Below are 18,719 nucleotides of genomic sequence, written 5' to 3' on the forward strand. Positions count from 1 at the left end.
CTAGGGATGGAGGAGATCTCCGACTCGTAGCCCCAATTTGCCATAGCTAGCTTGTCCATGCTCCCATCACTTTTCCTTGTACCCCCACCCCCATGCTTTCTGCTGGGACAGCCACGTGGTGCTGGCAGGATGCCATGTTCTTGTATTCCCAGGGCACCTAGGCACAGAGATATTGAAATGATGTCCGATAAGACATTGGACGTCCCTCAGGGCTGGGCTGAGGTCACTGCTGATGAAGTTTGATTTGGAAAGAGTGGAACAAGCAAAGCATTGTTCCTGAGAACCTTCTGTTTCATACCATGCACAGTAAGCCCTCTTAAGAACATACTAGTTGGGGGCTGGAGAGATGGCTCAGTGGTTAAGAGCACTGTCTGCTCTTCCAGAGGTCCTGAGTTCAAGTCTCAGCAACCACATGGTGGCTCACAACCATCTATAATGTTATCAGATGCCCTCTTCTGGGATGCAGATAGAACACTCATACATAAAAATAAACAAAACTAAAAGAAAGAAAGAAAAAGAACATGTTAGTCTGTGTCCAGGGACACAGGCATTTCCCTGGGCCTCAGTTTACCCTGCTGCTGGTGGGGGTAGTGGAAAAGACATCTTATGATAGTCTGACCTTGGTGTTCTGGGGTATGGAGGTAGAGTGGGGTCCTATAAAAGCAGGAGGGGATGCTGTAGGCAGCTGGCCATGAGCCCCCCCCCAAGACAGGGACCTTTGATGTGGCCTCTTTGAGACTTCTAGCCCTACCCAGGGCAGGAACAGATACAATAGTAAATAAGATAATGCTCATTTTATCAGGAGTAGATAAAAAATAAACTATGCCATATAACCCTTTCTTGGGCAGCACAATGTGTTCAAATATTTGAAGAACTGTTTAGCTTCTGGGATACTCAAGGCTAAAAGGCAACCAGCACACGACAGAGTAGGGGGAGGGGGTGCAGACTGCCACCATTGTCCCCAGCCCCAGGCTTCCTGGGCAGGTTAGCAGGGGCTGTCCCTGGTGGGTGTATTGCCTAGGCCCTGCCAGCCTTGTGGAGCACCAGCTGGTTTTCTGTCTGCATTGAGGACTTACTTCCTCTGCTCCTGTCCCTCAGGGTTGGTCTGTGTGTCCATGGCCTTACCTACTGCCAGCTGGGGGTAGTCAGAAAGTAGGGGGCCTTCTACACAGCCTTCTTGTTTTGATAACTTCCTTCCATGCTGTTGGAATTTTCCACCCCCAGGCTGCAGCTGCTGCCCTCCTGGGTGCCCCCCCCCCCCCGCCCGAGCCTCTTGCAGACATGGGCAGAGTGGCCTATGACAGCCAGTTCCTCCCTCTGTGGCTTATTTGAAGGTCTTTGTTCCCTTGCTACATATAAGCTCTCTGGTCCTCGAGTGCCTCGAGTGCTGTTGTATTCCATCCTGGAGCCGAGATGACTGAGGCCTTGAAAGACTAAGTTGTCACTCTAACAGTGAAAGATCGAAGTCCATTAAGAGATATATCATTGTCACCTCTATGATTATACCTGAGTGACCTCAGGTGCCCTAGGAACTTCTGAAATAGCATCTGGACTCCAGCATGGTGACACTGTGACCTGTCAGGTACTTGTGGGACTGATGGCACTCTGTCAAGACCTGGGCAGGTGACAAGTGAGTGGACCGTGCCACACAGTGCCCTGGGGGCACTTCTTGGACTTGAGCCTTAAGTTGCTCAGTTTAGTACATGGTTTTCTTTACGTGTGTGGTGGCACCAAAAGTTTGGGAGATTCCCAAAGACCTTAAGGCAAAGTTGCCCCCCTCACTTCTAGGTGCTGAGCCCCTGAGGGATGTGCACTGTGCTGTGACGCACAGCTCCCTGAGGGGGCAGCCCTAAGCTCTTCCTGTGGCAGAGGAATCTGAAATGGGGGCTCGCTTAGCTATGTCACTATGGAGGGGCAGCCCGAAGTGGCTATGTCTCTTCTTGCTAGCCCCTCTCTGCTTCCATGCATAACCAAAGATCTGGGGTGGGGCATCTAGTCTACTCTCTATTGCCTAGAGATGGGCCCAACTCTATTTTCCTGCCTACTGAAAATCAAAACAACACACACCCAGGATTAGTGAGGCCCCACTGTGTGAACAGTCAGTCTGAGGCAAGAGCAGCTGAGCCTAGCCAGAGGGGAACTGAGTCCTGAAAGGCCACAAGGGTCTCAGAAAGCAGTTGGTGGGGGGGAATCTATGGCTGAGAGTCAGACCTCACTAGCAGGCCTGGATGGAGGCCTAACCTGCGGATGGGTGGCAGAGGGGCTCTCACCTAACCCAGTGTTTGCTGTGAGTACACAAGAGCCATGGCTTTCTGAGGACTCCGCATGGCTTGTGCATCTAACAGGGGCTTCCATGGGTCAGTGTCCCGTAGTCACAGTCCAGGAGACAGATGTGGGCATAACAGTCAGCCTGGTTACCACTGGCCAGGAGAAGCACCACTGGGGGACCTAGGAGGACCTGAGGGTCTTGTTATGCTGCTCTGGCAAGGTCCTCAGGACTGAAGCCACATGGAGAGTGTACACGAGGAAACCATCTGTGGTAGCAGCACTGGGTGCCAAGGTTAGAGGCTAGCAGCTGCCAGAGCCCTAGGCATACGGGTAGAAAAGGCAAGGGCTGAAGCCCACCCAGGAGTTCTGCAGGGGCCAAATCAGATGTGAGATCCAGGTGAGCATCCTGGTGTAGGTGGTATCCAGGGATCAGTGCCAACTGGGGATGTTGCCTACCATGACATGAGGTTACCATGGGTGTGAAGAGGGATAGGGGTTTGGGATTAAAGGGAGGTATTATGTATTGAGTACTGAGACCTCTGTACACCAGGCTCTGTACAAGGCACCTGTTCCGAAGATGCTCACCAACTGTGTGTGACTGCAGGCACTAGGCCTTGGCCGAGATATTTGGTCATAAGTGGTGTGACTGAGGTGTCATGAGGAGACAGGGTGGGTACTGTAGCAACCTCTCTGTGTGTGAGATGGAAACACTTTGTAGGAAACTGAGTCTCTGCCTCTAGGCAGATCAGTGACAGCAGGGCCTCAAGGCTACTAAGGAGGGACAGGAAGCCAGGATTGGGTCTACTCCTGGACTACACTAGGCATGATGTGGAGGAGCTGGAGGTGGTAGAGTTGGCACCTGGGGTGGTGGTGGGAGGAGGAGGAGGAGGAGGAGGAGGAGGAGGAGGAGGAGGAGGAGGAGGAAGAGGACGACGACATGCTCTGCATCAGAGAGTAAATGGGCATGACAAATGAAGTGTCTATCATTTGTGAGGCATCGTAAGCTGTGACTGCAGGCTTTGGCCTGGCAGAACACGTAGAAGGAAGGGCCAATGGGGGTAGTCAGTGGGGGTCTTTGGCTCTATCAGTTCTCCAAGCCTTGAGTGGCAGCTGCAGAGGCCAGGAATGGATGGAATTAGTCTTGAGAGGTACAGAAGACATGAGTTGTAACTCCACCGTGTCCCCCCACCACACCTCAAGAAACTCTGGGGCTGATTCAGGCTACTGCTGTTGTGTGGCCTCTGAGAGGCTGCCACTGGTGGTCTGGGCCTTACATACTGGGAAAACCTGATTGGTGAAAGGTATGTGGGTTCCTTGTTGAGGGCAGGGGTCCATGCTGGGGCCCTGATGTCTTTGTGAATGCCTTTTGTTTATCCTCCCACTTGGGACAATTTGTCAACTCCCCCACTTCTATTCTTATCCCCAAGAACATGCCACGAGGGCATGTCACGCCTCTGAAGGCCCTCCCAAAGCATCCCTCTATCTACTACCCTGTCCCTCAAGTGGGGGCAACTTTGAAGGCCACCTTGGATGGTGACACCCACGGATGGAGAACTCAGTGGAAGGGAAACTTATCTTTTCAGTGTCCTTGGAATCAGAGCAGGCAGCAAGTGTGTCCTCTGTGGCACAGGTCCAGGCTGTGCTTGGCTCACCTTTCTTGGGTCTCCCTGTTGGCTGAGGGACTGTGCCTCCTGCACTCCTGGGGGTGGAAGCTCCCAGTTTGTAAAACAGCTCTTTTTGAGCTTCAGTTTTACATCAATGTTCTCGGACATTCTGAGGTTGGACCACTGAGCCTCCTCGGAGTCCCTGGCCCACTGTCCCTTTCCCCAAGGCCATGGCCATCAGGCTGTGTGCCATTCCCTGTGGATTAGCTGGTCCAGAACAGTCAGGTGTGACAGATGATCTTGAGGTGGGGATGGGTTGACCACATAGTGTGGCATTTTCAAGGTCTGTGTACATTGAGACCTGGGGTCAGTCCTTATAATGGTAAATGGTTTCCATCCTGTGGACTTCATGTTTGGATGCACTAACTGAGGAATACCCGGGGTTGCCAGTGCTAAATATCTTGCATGTGGGGTGTTGGGTGAGAGGGAGGTGGCAGGGCAGCTGGACCAGGCACTGACCATATGTCCCCTGTCTCACAGCTTCCTCATTGTTCTGGTCTGCCTCATCTTCAGTGTCCTCTCCACTATTGAGCAGTATGCCGCTTTGGCCACCGGGACCCTCTTCTGGATGGTATGTAGGTACCCAGGGCCATCAGTAAATGTCATCGCTGCAAGTGGAAGAGGTGAAGTAGGGCTGGGAAGAGGAGAGTCACCCAACCCTGTTCTCCCCAACCCTGGTACCTAGGGTATCAGACGGCAATCCCCTGCATCCATGCCTTCCAGGCTTCTGGGCTATGTGTTGAAGAGCAGGAAGAGCAGATGGGGCCTGGAGCTGGTACACTCAGAAAGGCCTTTGTATGGGGAACTTCTGAACTGGGCCCAGAGGGAGGACAGCAGGACATGGGTACAGTGAGGATGAGAGGAAGTGGGGGGGTGGGGGCAGTGCCTAGGGCTGGATGATTCTTGTGTGTAGTGTTGTGGACTTATGGGCCCTGCAGGTGTCTCAGGTCAGAGTCTAATCCAGCCACTGGAGTGGGCCCTTCCATAAGCCCAGAGACTTTCACGTATCATTTCTGGCAGGACTGGCACCATGGCAGTGCTAGTGGCTACCACATCTACCTAGGTACACAGCTTTGGTCTCTCTTTCTGCAGGCCAGGCCTGGAACATCTCACCCATGTGACACGTCCCAGCACAGAGCAACATGTAGAATGTTTGAGGAGTGGAATTTCCAAGTACCTGGGTCTAGCCACACTCTATGAGGGGCTTAGGGACTGTCCTGTGTGACCCACATACTGTGTGGGGCTTAGAGACTGGATTTTATAATCCCATACTCTGTGAAGGGCATAGGGGACTGTCCCGTGTGACCCGACACTCCTCTGTGAAGGGTCAACTGTGCCTTCACAGTATCCTGTTGTGTGTGAACACCATGCTTTGAGGGGTTGAGGGACTGTTTATCTAGCAGCTATGAGCCCCTGAAACAGGGCCAGGGTTGGATATAGCAACTGAGGCAGACCCTGTTCTGGCAGGGCAACTAGGAGCCTGGAGCCATTGCCATGATGAGAAAGCACCTGATGTATCACCATTCACTGTTGGGCTAGGCAAGGGGCCATTTGTCCTTTAGAGGCAGTGCTGTTACAGCGATGATGTTGCAGGGAAGGAGGCCAGCATGTCTGGGACTATGGGGACAAGATGGTGACAGGTGTCAAAGCCAGGAAGGGTACAACCTGGTGTGTCTCTGCTTGGGCGCATTTGTGTTTTCCTTCTGTGGTGGGGTGTTCCCGACTGTTTCAGGCGGCAAGGGGTACAACTAGCTGCCTACACAGTGTGCCTTAGGTGTTTCTTAGCTGTATTTGTCTACAGTCTCTGTCAGCTGGGCAGCTTGTCTCCTAGGACTCGAATCGCAGTTGATGGCTGCTCAGTGACACCTCTTTTTCATGTGTCAACTTTATCTTTCCTTTATTACCTCTAGATATCGGGGCTTCAGGAAATATCTTTCTCCTGGATTATAGAGGTCCCTGGTTTTGGCCTGACTGTGACGTCATCTTCCCCAGGTCTGACTAGTCACATGCTATCGATACTGCCAATGGCTTTGGGGGTCCCTGGGAGAGTGTGAGGTGGATACTGCTCCTGCCAGTCACCCCAGAGCTCATTTCCCCTCTCCCTAGGATGTGCGTCTTCACTGTAGACCAAATCAGACATGAGGCTTGCCTGGCAGTACCCAGCTCTCCACAGGCCACTGGAGGATTCATCTGGCCTGGCTCCTGCACCCTACAGCGGGCCTTGTAGCCTATTTTAGGGACCCCTGGCAACTGCCTTGTTCTCTCCTCTCAGCCTCACAGTCAACACATCCAACCAGGACACACCTAACTATGTTAGGGATCCCCACACAGCTGTGAGGCCAGGCAGCGGTGCAGCTGCCTCTGTGGAGGTGTCACTGGTTTTGCACGCAGTTTTGGCAACTGGCAGCATGGACAGTCACAGTCTGTGATTGGAAGTTGTGGTCACTAGAGGGCGACTTCTGATGTTTTCTGGGACTTTTCAATGTAGGGCTCAGCCTATAACATCCCTGCACTTCACAGTGGTGCCTGTCCCTGTACCTACGGCCACTGGGCTTCAAGTGTGGGTCAGTGCCTCAGAATATTCCAGAAGCAACATCCATCCAGTATGCCTATTTCCTAGTTGGTTCCATGTGGCTGGCAGGATGCTATCAAATCTTAGCTGGCATCTCTCTTTGATGTGTTGGCCAACCAGCCTCAGTTTCTTGGATGACACCCCTAAGTCCCAGAGTATAATCTTCCATGACCCATCCAATGGAACTCTTCCATTTGGCTGGGGACTTTTGCATAGCCCTTGTATCCTTTCACAGAGGTCATGGTGGATGAGAGAGCCCCGGGTTCCTTACGTGTGATGCTATCCCCTTAGGTTCCTGTCAGAACTGTTCCCTTGCCCGCTACAGACATGAGTGTCACATAGGTGAGGCTCTCTCTGCCTGTGTTGTGAGAGGACATAGCACCTGGTTGCTCCTGAAAGGAATGGCCCAGGCTCCTCCCCAAGGACCTAGGTTTCTGGAGTCCTTGGCCTAGGATTTGATCTGGAGAGCATGGACCAAAAGTACCTGCTGGCTCCCATGCTGAGAAGGGCCTGGCTGTTAGAACAGTTCCCTGGGAGATCTCAAAGCCCATATCTGTGTTGCACTCATGTGAACGTGTTCACACACACACACACACACACACACACACACACACACGTACCCACATATTCAAATGAACACGTCCCTATATATAGCCGTGTCTTAAGGCAAGTATGTGTTTTGTCTGAGCATGTGTGAAAGTGTGAGTGGACATTTACATGTGTTTGGCTTTGTGAATCCTTGCGCACTTGTGTGTATATATACTTGTTATGTATCTGCATGTGCAGCTATGGTCATGCCTAAGTATAGCTAGTACTGTGTGTTCATGTGTCAACCCATGTTCACATGTATGTGGGCCTGTGAATTCACCTGTTCCATTTCTCATCTGGTAGCTCCAGACTTAGGGTGCTTAGCCATCCCCTCCCCTCCCCCCAGAAACTTTTGGCTTTGGCTCATTCCCCTGGTGGCATCTGCTGCCTCCCTCAGGTCAGGCTCTTGCCCTCTGGTGGTTACTTTTAGAACTGCGCACATAGATCCAACCACCCTAAAGCTGAGGCGGGAGTGGGTGGGGCCTTGTGGTGTCCACGCCCCCTTTCCCTCTGTGCCAGCAGGTCCCCACTCCCAAGGCAGCCCCTCCCCAGTCTGTTCTGCTTCCCAGAAGTGGCTCTTTGTCCACCACTGTGAGGGCAGTGACCTCATTACCTCTTTTGTCCGCTTCTCATTCCCTGGACCCTCCCTGCCCCACAACAGCTAGGAAGAGACTTTATAGAACAAAAACCTGAGTGTCCCAGATGCTCCCTGGGTGGTTTGGGATAATTTCCAACTTCTCTCTCATGGTCCTCAGAGTGACACACATCTCCAATCCTCCCCATCACTCACTCCCAACTGCCTCAGGACCTTTGCACAAGCACTGTGCCCAGCAAAGTTGCTTCTCTGTTATTGTGGCTGACCTCTGGTCAACTCTGTACACTCCCCTCTGGAACATTCGTTGCTCTTTTCTGGGCAACCTGGGTATGATGGAGTTTTGTGAGCAGGCTCATGTCTCTCTCACACTGCCAAGGGAGACTCGACATCCCCGCCTGTTCATGCACAACCCCCTTCTTTTAAAGTCTTGTTCCCAGGCATGCTCCCTAGGGAACCCTCGAGCCTCAGTTTCCCAGTCGGTAAAGTGTAGGGGCAAGAATCAGCCACAGCCTTAGCCTCCCCCCGACCCTTTAGCTTTTCCACATTATTTTTAAGTGCGTGTGTGTATTGTGCCCAGAGAAACCAGAAGATAGTGTGGCAAATACCCTGGAGCTGGAGTTACAGACAATTGTGAACTGCCCAATATCAACAAAACCAAACTCAGAAACTGTTGAGCCATCACTCTTCACCCCCCCCACACACACACCTTAGCCATGTTCTTAAGCTGTACCCCCACATGCTAGCCTTTGCAGGCCACACCTTCCAGGGTTTGAACTGGCTATGTCTAGTGGATTGCTCCAGAGCCATGACCACGGATGATGTTGGGTACAGCATGAACCAGGAAAGAAGGGCTTTGTATTCGGGACGGTGATATCTTCCAGAGCAAACGATACTTGGTTAAAGGGCTAGGTAAGGAGAAGTTGTGTGCTGTTGCAGATGGCTCATCAACTGCTCATGACCCACAGAGGGTAGATAAGTCTTAGGCCCAGGCAGATAATCAAGGTTATGGATTCCAGGTCTCTGGGGGGGTGAGAATGTCGGTTGGAGCCCCAAGTTAAAGGGCACAGTGTAGAATGCAGGTGCTAGTGCAGTGGGTGGGAGTGGAGTAAAAAAGCAAAGGTGTTTGTTTCAGTCTTGGGGCCAAGGACAGGGCAGCCTCTGCCAGGCTGCAGAGACACCAGGTGGCGCTCTTGTCACGCGCACCTCCGCAGCTCTTGGGCCGGGCCCAGAGTGCTGAGCGCGGGAGCCCAAACCACAGCCTGGGGTGCCCCACGGGGGCCCAGGGCGAGGGAGCTCTGTGAGGGATTCTGGGAGCACATTGAGTAAATGGCGGAGAAGAAGTCACGCGAGGCTGTGTTCCCCAACCCCAGCGCCGATACTCCTGCCTCAGAGCCTGGCTTTCCCTGGTGCCAGAGCCCTGTTATCTCAGCCAGGGCCAAGGAAGCCAGGGGCCTCCGAGGGATTAAGCATTCTGCTGAGCCAGGCATATTCCGTGGGCCTGAAAAGCTGTTCTTGGAGAAATGTGGGCCCTGCCAGGCCAGAGTCTAGCTAGAACTTTGGTCAGGAGTGTTGAAGGTGTGCTTAGCCTTAAAACGTGTTTGTGGCCCCAAAGAGGGTATCCCTCCACCCCAATTCGGCTTCCGAATCTAGAGCAGGCTACATGTGCATCTGTAGACGTGGCACACATGTGTGTGCAGGCCGCGTACGTGCATGTCTGCTGGATGTGCACGCAAGCAAGCCGCCAAACCCACCCACCCCTGCTTGCAATAGGAGACCCTGGCCAGGCCCAGGTGCAGGACTGTTTGTTGTCTCTCAAACCCCAGCTTGTTTTCAAATCCCACACAAAGACAGCTGCATTGAAAAAGTGCTAGCACAAACTCCAGCTCCGTGAGCCCCACGGCCTGGCCCGCATACCAGGGAACTGTCCCGCCATGCCTGCGGTTAAAACCCGTGAGCCGGGCGGCCAGAGGCCTGGGGGATGAGGTCATCTCTCCGGCTTCCTCCCTAGCTGTGAGGCTCCCTGGCCCCCGCAGGGGCGACCCACCTCCCTGCAGCTGGACCCTTCCTGGCCCGCCCTGGCTTTCTGTAACTCTCTTGGCAGGCCTCAGTTTCCCAGGGGGCAAAATGAGATCCTGTGGGCTTCCTGAGTCCTTGAAACAGCCCTTGGTGGGTCTCACTTTCATGTGGAACAAGGTCAGCTCTCTAGGTCCCAGACCCTCGTTCACACTCGGCAGGGCCTCCCATGTACTAGCTCGCATTCATTTTCACACCCTTTCCTGCCAGTGGAGACTTTATTGGCGTTAAATTCAGCACCTAGCTTTATGTCTTGGTGCTGTTTGCTTTCACCCTCTATCTGTTGTAGAGCGTGTTTCTGTTTTCTTGATCTTCTACTGCATGGAGCCGTAGCTGGTGTCCTAGTTTCTTGCCTGAGACACGCCTCCGTTGGTACCTGGTGCACGCTTGGTATGTGTACTACAGTCAGCTATGTGTCCCACTGTCTGGTCTGGTGTCCTATCTGGGATCTCTTGTGGCGACATTAATACGACATTAATACCACACCTGTCATTAGCTGTAGAGCCAGTATGCTCACTCTGTCCCTGAAGACTAGTTTGCAGCCACTGGGAAGAAAACTCCTGCAGATTGAGTCACTGCTGCTGCTGCTGCTGCCCAAGGTCAGAAGACCAGCAGGCAGCTTGAGTTTTCCACCAACAAGCCCAAGGTCTGACTCCCCGTGGGGCCCCAGTTCCCCGCTTGGAGACCTCTAGTTCTCATGGCTTTTTAGGGGTGCCACCCAGCCAACCATGTACCCAGTAGTGTTACCTGCTCTTTCCTGGGCTCCTGGGTCCTCTGAGGAGACATTGTGTCCCTCACAGGACCAGAACTTACTATTCTTGTGTCCTCAGCACGCACGCTTCCTTCTATCCCAGCTTATAATTTTCACTCTCAGAAGATACACGCCGCCCACCCCCCACCCCCAAGATGCCCGTCTTTTTTGGTTGAGTTGTTTTCTTCTACATTTATGGAGGAAGAGAGTATCTGTCAGAGCTCCAGCCGTGTTTCAGGCTGTGTGCTAATAGGACACAGACTTCAGGTAAACACCCAGAACTCACAGGACAGGGCCCTGTGGACACGGGAGGCCAGTCCTCACAGCCATCTGCATGGAGCCCCTGAGGGGTGTTGGGGATAATGGAGCAGGCCTAACTCTGTGTACAGCCCTCAGGGCGTCTGGAGGCTCAGGAGGTTTTGGGGGGGGGAGTGGTACTCTCTGGGAACTGCTGGTGCTCTCTCCAGGGAGACAGCTGCTCTGTGGTTCGGTCTGGGTGGGGAAATATAGCCTGTAGTCTGAGGGGTGACAGAAGTGAATGGATGGGACTGGGCTCCTTCTAGGGACTTCAAGGCCTCAGAGCTGGGTGAAAAAGTCACAGCAGCTGGACTCAGGGCTTGTGTGTCCTACTAGATTTCTAGAGAAGCCTGCCATGTTGAGCCTCTTCAAAGCCTCTCGCCTCCTGGCTGCACTTTCTCTAGAGCTGGGTTCTCCTTTCCAGAGTCTTTCATGTGCCCATGAGTAGGGGCAGTACTGGTGGGTGGCGTCTCCATTTCAGCTTCTGGGGAGTGTAGGGGTTGGCTGGGGTGCTGAGATTCCATCTGTCTGCCTGCTAGGGGCCAGAAAGCACAGAGTGGACAGGCTTGTGGACTCCTCTGTGAGTTTTTGTTTCCAAACCAGGATAGAGACTGTGGGGCCTCTGAAGCCTATAGCATGTGCTTTTTGGCCTCTCTGAAGATGTCTAACCCTATCCTGTTCAGAAGAACTTGCAGACTAGTGGTCACTGGTGTACTTTATTTCATTATTTTGTTGTTGTTGTTGTTGTTTTGAGACAGTGCCTTGTGTAGTCCAGACTGGCTTCAAAGTCGAAGAGATCCACCTGCCTCAGCCTCCTGAGTGTTGAGATTAAAGGCATGCACCATCACACCTGGCAACTTTGAATGGCCTTGAACTCCTGATGCTCCTAATTTCGAATAATGCATGTGGACTGAAATGGTGCACTTACTGCTAATGTGCCCTGGCTACATGGGCATGCTGCGCTGCCACACACTGGCCTGGCCTTTGTGGCCCAGGATGGCTTGTGGCTATTTGGTTTCACAGTGTCCTTCTTCTGTCTTTCTATGCTGACACACAAACAGTTGTTCCTACTTCATGCCACCTTGGATGACTCTGCCCAGGGCCACTATTCCATGGGTGTCACTGTTTTTTCTCTCTATAAAAACATCATGTGGAGGTTTCCCAAGTCACCGAGACGATGCCCCTTATCTTTAGAAAGCCAGTGTTATGGCCCTAGGAGATGACTTTCTTCCTTGTAGCTGTCATGGTTGGCTTCAGTGGCCAACTCAACACATCCTAGAACCACCTGGCCTGAGTCTCAGTGGAGGAGTGTCTGCATTGGGCTGACCTGTGGACATGTCTGTGGGTGATTGTCTTGATTATGTTAACTGACGTGGGGAGACCCAGCCCACCATGGATGGCTCCGGGAGGCAGGACCTCTTGCACTGAATAGGAGTAGAGAAATGGAGCCGAGCACAGGCAATGGAACACGCACGTGTTCGTTCCTCTCTGCTCTTGACCGTGGATGTGATAAGACTGGCCCCTTGAAGTTTCCAGTTTGACTTCCCCACGATAACGGACGGACGGTAACTTGGAACTGCCTTTCTCTTTTTCTCCTAAGTTGCTCCTCCCCCAGGCTATTTTGTCAAAGCAACAGAAATGAAACCTAGGACACATGGGACACAGCACCTAGAAGGGTGGAAATGGCAGGGCAGGCAAGCTCTACCACCTCAGACACAATTTAGGGATTATGGATCCTAGGTCGACAGGTTTGTGGGGGTTTAAACTGGCCACCACCCTATCCTGGAGGCAACAGTTTCCTTTTACAAGGCCTGCACCCTTGAAGAGCAGGAAGGCCAGCATCCTCATCTGCCACCAGGTTTCCTGAGCCTCCCAGGCCTGGGTGTAGAGGGCCCTACAGGACACAGCTCTGTTGCCTGCATCCTCTGTTAAGCCAGCAACGTGCTGTGTGCAGTGGCAAGAATCATCACATGTCACTTTTTATTTTTTCAGGACAAGATAGAATCTTGAGAATCCTGGGGCAGAAGGGAGAAGAGAGTAAGAAACGGTGGGAGCCTTCTGGAAGGACCTGGCCCATTCCTTGTTTTGTGGCATGTGAGACTCGGTTAGACTCCCAGGCAGGATGGGGAATGCATGCAGGGCCTGTCTCTGGGTGGCTCTGTAGGTGGAAAGCCATGGCCGACCTGGGTGTGAAGGGCCTGCTCCTATTGTCCTTCCTTCGCGGCTCTTCTCCACATCCTTTCCAGAGCCCCTGACGTGTGCCCGGCAGCAGGTTCTCATGGCCTCAAGAAGCCCCCTTGGATAGCCAGAAAGAAGCCCTGGGTTGAGGGCTCCCCCTGCCCTGCCCTGAGTGCTGAGCACTTGTCTCCAGGGCCTTCCCTAACTTAACACAGCAGATGATGTGTGAGGGCATAGAAAGCCTGTCCCCACGATGGGTAGTTGCTGAGTCTTAGTGACAAAGCCCCTGCTCTGTATAGGAGCCTGGGGAGTGGCCCATGCTATACCAGCTCTCACTGTTTCCTTGTGGGCATGTGGTTAGTGCTGTTCCTCACAGTGCATCTTGCCACAGGAACAGAACCAATGGGTGTGGACCTCCCCCACTCCCGTTCTACAGTTCTGTTTTAGTTCCTAGATCTACCTTCCTGGGAGCTTGCTATCCCCGTGCCATCCCGGGGCCCCAAAGATTATCCTCTAAGTTAGGGGACCTGCAAGAAGTGATTGGAACAGCACCAGGATGCTGCTATCTCTGTGTGTTTGTGGTGTGTGTGTGTGTGTGTGAGAGAGAGAGAGAGAGAGAGAGAGAGAGAGAGACTCATGTGTAGTGTGTGCATGGCTTCCTAGCCCCCTATCAGGGCCTCCAGGTATCTGGGTGGTCTTATGCTCCCCTCCCTCTCTTCACCTCCTACCCTTCCTCCCCCCTTTCTAACAATTGTGCTGACTCAGCTCCAGGTTGGTAAGGAGTGTTAAATCAGCCTGGGTGGCCAAGTATGGGGTTCCCAGTGGTTCTTTGGGGTCTTGGCTTACAACAGGGTTACATGGGGGCTGCCACGTCTGTAGGAAAGGTCTTTCTGTGGCAGGAGCTTCCTGTCCTTCTAAAGGAGGACTGTTCAGGAGCCAAGGACCCTAATGCAGGCAAGATTCCTATTTACAGACTGTGGGACCTGGGGTATGTGTTGCTGGGGGTTGGGAGTGGGGTGTTAGGCACTCTGTTTTCTGTGGCCTGGGTCTAGCTGGCGCCCAAGGAGGCCTCTACTTCCTAGAGCAGCACGTTCCCTTCTCTGCCTTCTCCACCACCCTTCCTTTAGGCCCAGGACAAAAGTCAGACCTGCGGTGGGAGCCGCCCGCTGGGGGTTGGTTCTCCACTCCCGGTTTAGTGGGATTAGAGTGTGCCGGCCAGGGACAGGTGTTTCCTTTATGCTCTGCCTGAGGCTGGCAAGAGCCTCCTCAGTGAGTGCTGCATGCGGTGGGGGTCTCCAGTTCAGAGTAGCTGGGGGGGTGGTGGCCGGGTTTTGTTAGGCCCTTGTTTTTACATCTGACCCTGGCCAGCTGGAGCGCTTCGCTTTAAGTGCAGCCTAACAGCTGACATAATATAGTGGGGTGGGCTGAGCAGGCTGCCCTGGCACCCCCTCTCCAGTGGGGCGCCCAGAGGCTGCTTGGGGGCTGTGTTGGGGGGGGGGGTGAGAGGATGAGTCGCAGGGCCTCATGGCTGAGGGGCACAGCTCGGGTGGAGTCCGCCAGCTGTCTGCCTGGATGTGCAGGGCTGCCTGAGTGGCGCGGGCTGGGGGCCTGAGTGTCCCCCAGGGCATCACACTCAGACGGGCTCCCATCACGTTCTTGGCCTCCCAGGGTCACTCAGAACGAAAACCAGAGGCCCAGGCTGTGTGCTATTGAAGCATGTCATTGTGTGACTTCGCAGGTGGGAGGGAGGGAGGGGGCTGGGGGCAGCCTCTCAGGGTCGAGAGGCACACTTGAGCACCCAGGCCCCCTGGCCCCTTGCTTTTTTTGAGCTGACCGGTGAAGGAAGGCTCCAGCAGCAGCTTCCAGTAGACTGTCTGTCTCCTGGTGACGAGGCTGCATGGCGGCTGGGGACTCTGGGTGGAGCAAGTGGGGTTTTGGACTGGAGGCTGGGGGCTGGGGGCTGGGGGCTGGGGCTGGGCTATGGCAGCCTCTTCAATAGCTGTGGGAGGTGCTCTGACCCAGAGGCCATCTCAGTGTGTCTGGACTGCTGGGCTTGAGAAATGGAGCATGTCCTCAAGTACCTTCAGGGTCGTGGCAACCAGGGGCCATGTTCTCCTCCTCCGTGTGGGTGACGCGTGGGAAAGCACACCCTGGCCTCTGGTGTCAAGGCTTTGTGTTCTTCTGGGTATTTATAACACAGACTCTCCTCCGGAGATGTGGCTTGGGGGGGGGCTGAGTTGCAGGTGGACCCAGCCCTCATGGTCTGCAAAACAGGCTGGGAACTGTGAGTGGTGACAATGGCGTCCACACTTGCTCAGGACTGTTAAATAGGAAGTTGTAAGAAAAGGCAGCTTGGTGCAGCTGGGACACTGGGTTGTGGCAGGCGTGTTCAGGAGGACATACATGTACACACATATACACAGATGTGTGTGGAAGCACACACATGCCCGGCCTGTGTGTGCCTCTCTTACCTGCAAGCATGTTGGAGTCAAGCACACACATGCGGCTTGAACACTCTGCTTGGATCTGGGCTTCTGGGGGGTGGGACACCCTGCCGCCTCCCCTCCCCAACTTTGAGGCCCATTCTGTTTGCACATCTAACTCAGGAACTGTCAGCTTGAGAAGTCTGGACAAGAAGGAAATGTCAAGTGTTGGTTGGGAATCCCACTTCTGCAAGGTGGAGGGAGGGCTGGTCAGTTTCCAAGTAGCATGCGGCTCTCAGGACCCCTGGGGAATTCTTTGTTTCATATTAAATTTCTTCTCTTCTCTTTTCCTTCCTTCCTTCCTTCATCCTTCCGAACCCTCTCTCTTCCTTCCTTTCTTAGCATGGTTCTATCCTCTAGCTCCCTATGTAGCTGAGAATTATCTAGAACTGATCCCCCTGCCTCCACCTTGTCAGTGTTGGATTCCAGGCCTACACTGCCTCATCCAGTTTTTGTGCCATTGGGGATTAAACCTTTGGTTTCCTACATACCAGGCAGACACCCTATCAAGGGAGCTACATTCCCAGTCATTCATTATTTTATGTTCTTTAACAGGGCCAGGTCTCTTCCTGCTCACAGCTGAGGCTCTATCCCTGCTCCCTTCTGCTAAGTATTGACAACAAGACAGGTCTCTGCATCCAGAAGTTGCTACCAGAGCTGGGAGATAAAGCCAGGCCTGACCCACCATCCTCAGATATGTGTGAAGCCACTCCTGGGCTTTAGATCTGAGGAGAATAGCTCCTTGTCCTGGTAACCTGGAGGTGTGATAGCACCTCTCCCTCTTAAAGGGCCTGGGGCAACAGGCTCCATAGGTAGCTCCTGCTGAGAGCAGTAGAAGGGCGGCTGAGAGGTGCCTCCAGAGGCCTGTGAAGGTGCAGGGGAGAACAGGAAGTGCAAGGCCAGTTCCCATGGGTTTCTAAGGCCGCCCCCCCCCAAACAGTCATGGAGGTGGCAAGAGTCCAGAGACCTGAGGCAGCCTGGTGGAGTCATACAAGTACCCTCTCTGTCCCTCTGTTTGTTTCTAGGTCAGATGGCAGTGAGCTGTCCTGCTTCTGGGACATGTATGGGCTGTGTCCAGGAATACCAAATGTGAGCATTTTCAGCCCAGAACTACTAGGGCCACAGCATGTAGGTGGGCAGTGGCTGCCTCGTTCCATCAATGGTGTCCTGGGATGGAGGAACCTCAGTTAGGAACCACACTGCTGTGGACTTTTATCCTGGTGTGTGCTGGCATGTAGCACATGCAACATTAAAGCGTGCAGCTTTATAAATCCTGATATATGAAAGCACAGTCACAAGTCAGTTAGCATGGAGCTGTCATGTGTCCCTGTGTTGTAGGTGTTACCCTGCACCATCTCTGCCACCTCGTTTAGGTGGTACATGCTGATCTGTTATCTGTCATCGTAGAAACTTCCTTTCTCTAGAATTCCCTATAAATGAACCCTTTATACAAAAGGTTAATAAGGCCTTCTTTTTGTCTGGGTCCTTTGATTCGGTTTCATACTTTGAGAACTAGCTCAAAGTTGATTGCATCAGTAGGTCATGCATTTTCATCACTGAGCAATATTCCATTTTATGGATGTACTGCAGCGAATACTGCTGTTTGCTTTTTCATGGGCTGATGCCTATGTGGAGAATGCCCGGATGATATGATGGCTATTTATCTAGCTATTAAGGGACTGGACAGCTGAGGTTATATCATTTTACACTGTCTGAGCAGCATAGATATTCCCAGACCCTTCATGTCCTGGCCAGTCAGTCCTCTCTATGGCAATGGACCTAGTGTGTGTCTTGGGGGAGGTGAAACCTCCTTGTATTTGAGATTCCATTTCCTAATGACTGAGGGGTTAAGGGGTGTGTGTGTGTGTGTGTGTGTGTGTGTGTGTGTGTGTGTGTGTGTGTGTGTGTACATGTGCACATGTGATGGGAGTGCTCACCCATTCAAGTGGAGCCAGAGGTTAGACAGAGATATATCTTCCTCAGTTGCTTTCCATTTTATTTTTTGTCTCTCATGGAACACAAATCTTGCCGTTGCGGCTAAGGACTCTGTCCAGAGAGCTTCAGGACCCACCAGTCTGCACCTTCCATGCTGGTGCAGCTCACATGCAGCCTTCTGGCTTCTTACATGGGTACTGGGATTTAAACTTAGGTTCTCTTGCTAGCATTAAGGTAGGGCTGCAAAAACAGTCATCTGCACAGTTTACTTTTATTTTTCAAGTGTTTGGCTACTTCCTGGGTCTTTTGTATGTTCATAGAACTTTTAGGAGTAGCCTGCTTGTTTTTTGTTTGTTTGTTTGTTTGTTTTTTATGAAGAAGCAGAGTGGAATTTTACTGGGGATACAAACCTGGGGGTCAGCTTGGGGAGAATTGGTACCTTCACAATACATGCCCACACGTGTCCCATTTTGATCATTGATTCCTTTCTTTATTAAAATTTTAAATTTGTTTATTTGGTGTGTGTTTGTGCACATGCCCTAGCATGCGTGTAGTGGTCATAGGATAATTTGTAGGAGTCAATTCTCTTCTTCCATTATTTGGGTTCTGGAGCTCGAACTCAAGCTCGCCAGGGTTGGTGGCAGCTGTCTTTACCAACTGAGCCATCTTCCTGGCCCTCAATCCTAATTTCTGTAAGACATGTCGTACAGGTCTCAGTGTCCAGATGTCTTGAACGCCTGCTTTAAGGCACCCGAGTTGTTCTTTTTTTTTTTGTTTTCAAATTTAGTTTATATTTAGTTTATGTGTATGGGTGCTTTGCCTGCAAGTATGTCTGTATTCCATGTGCATGCTTGGTGCCTGCAGAGGTCAGAAAAGGGCATCAGATCGCCTGGAACTGGAGTTAACAGATGGTTGTGAGCTACCATGTGGGTGCTGGAAACTGAGCCAGGGTCCTCTGGAAGACCAGCCAATGATCTTAACCACTGAACTGTCTTTCTGGCCTCAATCATTTATGTTTCTCTTGCTGAGGCAAGTTGGTTTTTCCTCTTTTCTTGTATTTAGTGCACATCATCTTGATGCCCTCTGCACACGACTTCTCCCCATGAGAAGGTTGTAAGTGGAATTTAAATGGCACAGCTCTGTTCATTTTGTTGTTTTTTGTTGTTGTTGTTGTCGTTTTGGTTTTTTTGTTTTTTAGAACTTCAAGTATTTTGGTAGATTCATCATGTTGTTAGCTCTAGAAGCTTCTTGTGGATGTCAATGCTGTCATGCTGCTTTAACATTGTGGACTACCAATAAGGAAAGAATTCTCTCT

At 52.3% G+C, this 18,719-nt stretch overlaps 1 protein-coding gene across 8 annotated transcripts in view; it reads left to right on the plus strand.

Annotated features, from left to right (window-relative positions):
* Kcnq1 (potassium voltage-gated channel subfamily Q member 1) overlaps positions 1 to 18,719 on the plus strand; it is a 332,780-nt gene that overhangs the window by 21,041 nt on the left and 293,020 nt on the right. For all 8 annotated transcript variants that reach the window (XR_007830636.1, XM_051145712.1, XM_051145714.1 and 5 more), the window contains exon 2: positions 4,413 to 4,503. Coding sequence is in view for 7 of the 8 variants with exons in the window: in XM_051145712.1 (XP_051001669.1) it covers positions 4,413 to 4,503 (91 nt within the window). In the remaining variant the exon portion in view is untranslated. The remainder of the gene's footprint in view (positions 1 to 4,412; positions 4,504 to 18,719) is intronic.

Source organism: Acomys russatus, chromosome 5 (assembly GCF_903995435.1).
Source record: "Acomys russatus chromosome 5, mAcoRus1.1, whole genome shotgun sequence".
NCBI classification, from domain to species: domain Eukaryota; kingdom Metazoa; phylum Chordata; class Mammalia; order Rodentia; family Muridae; genus Acomys; species Acomys russatus.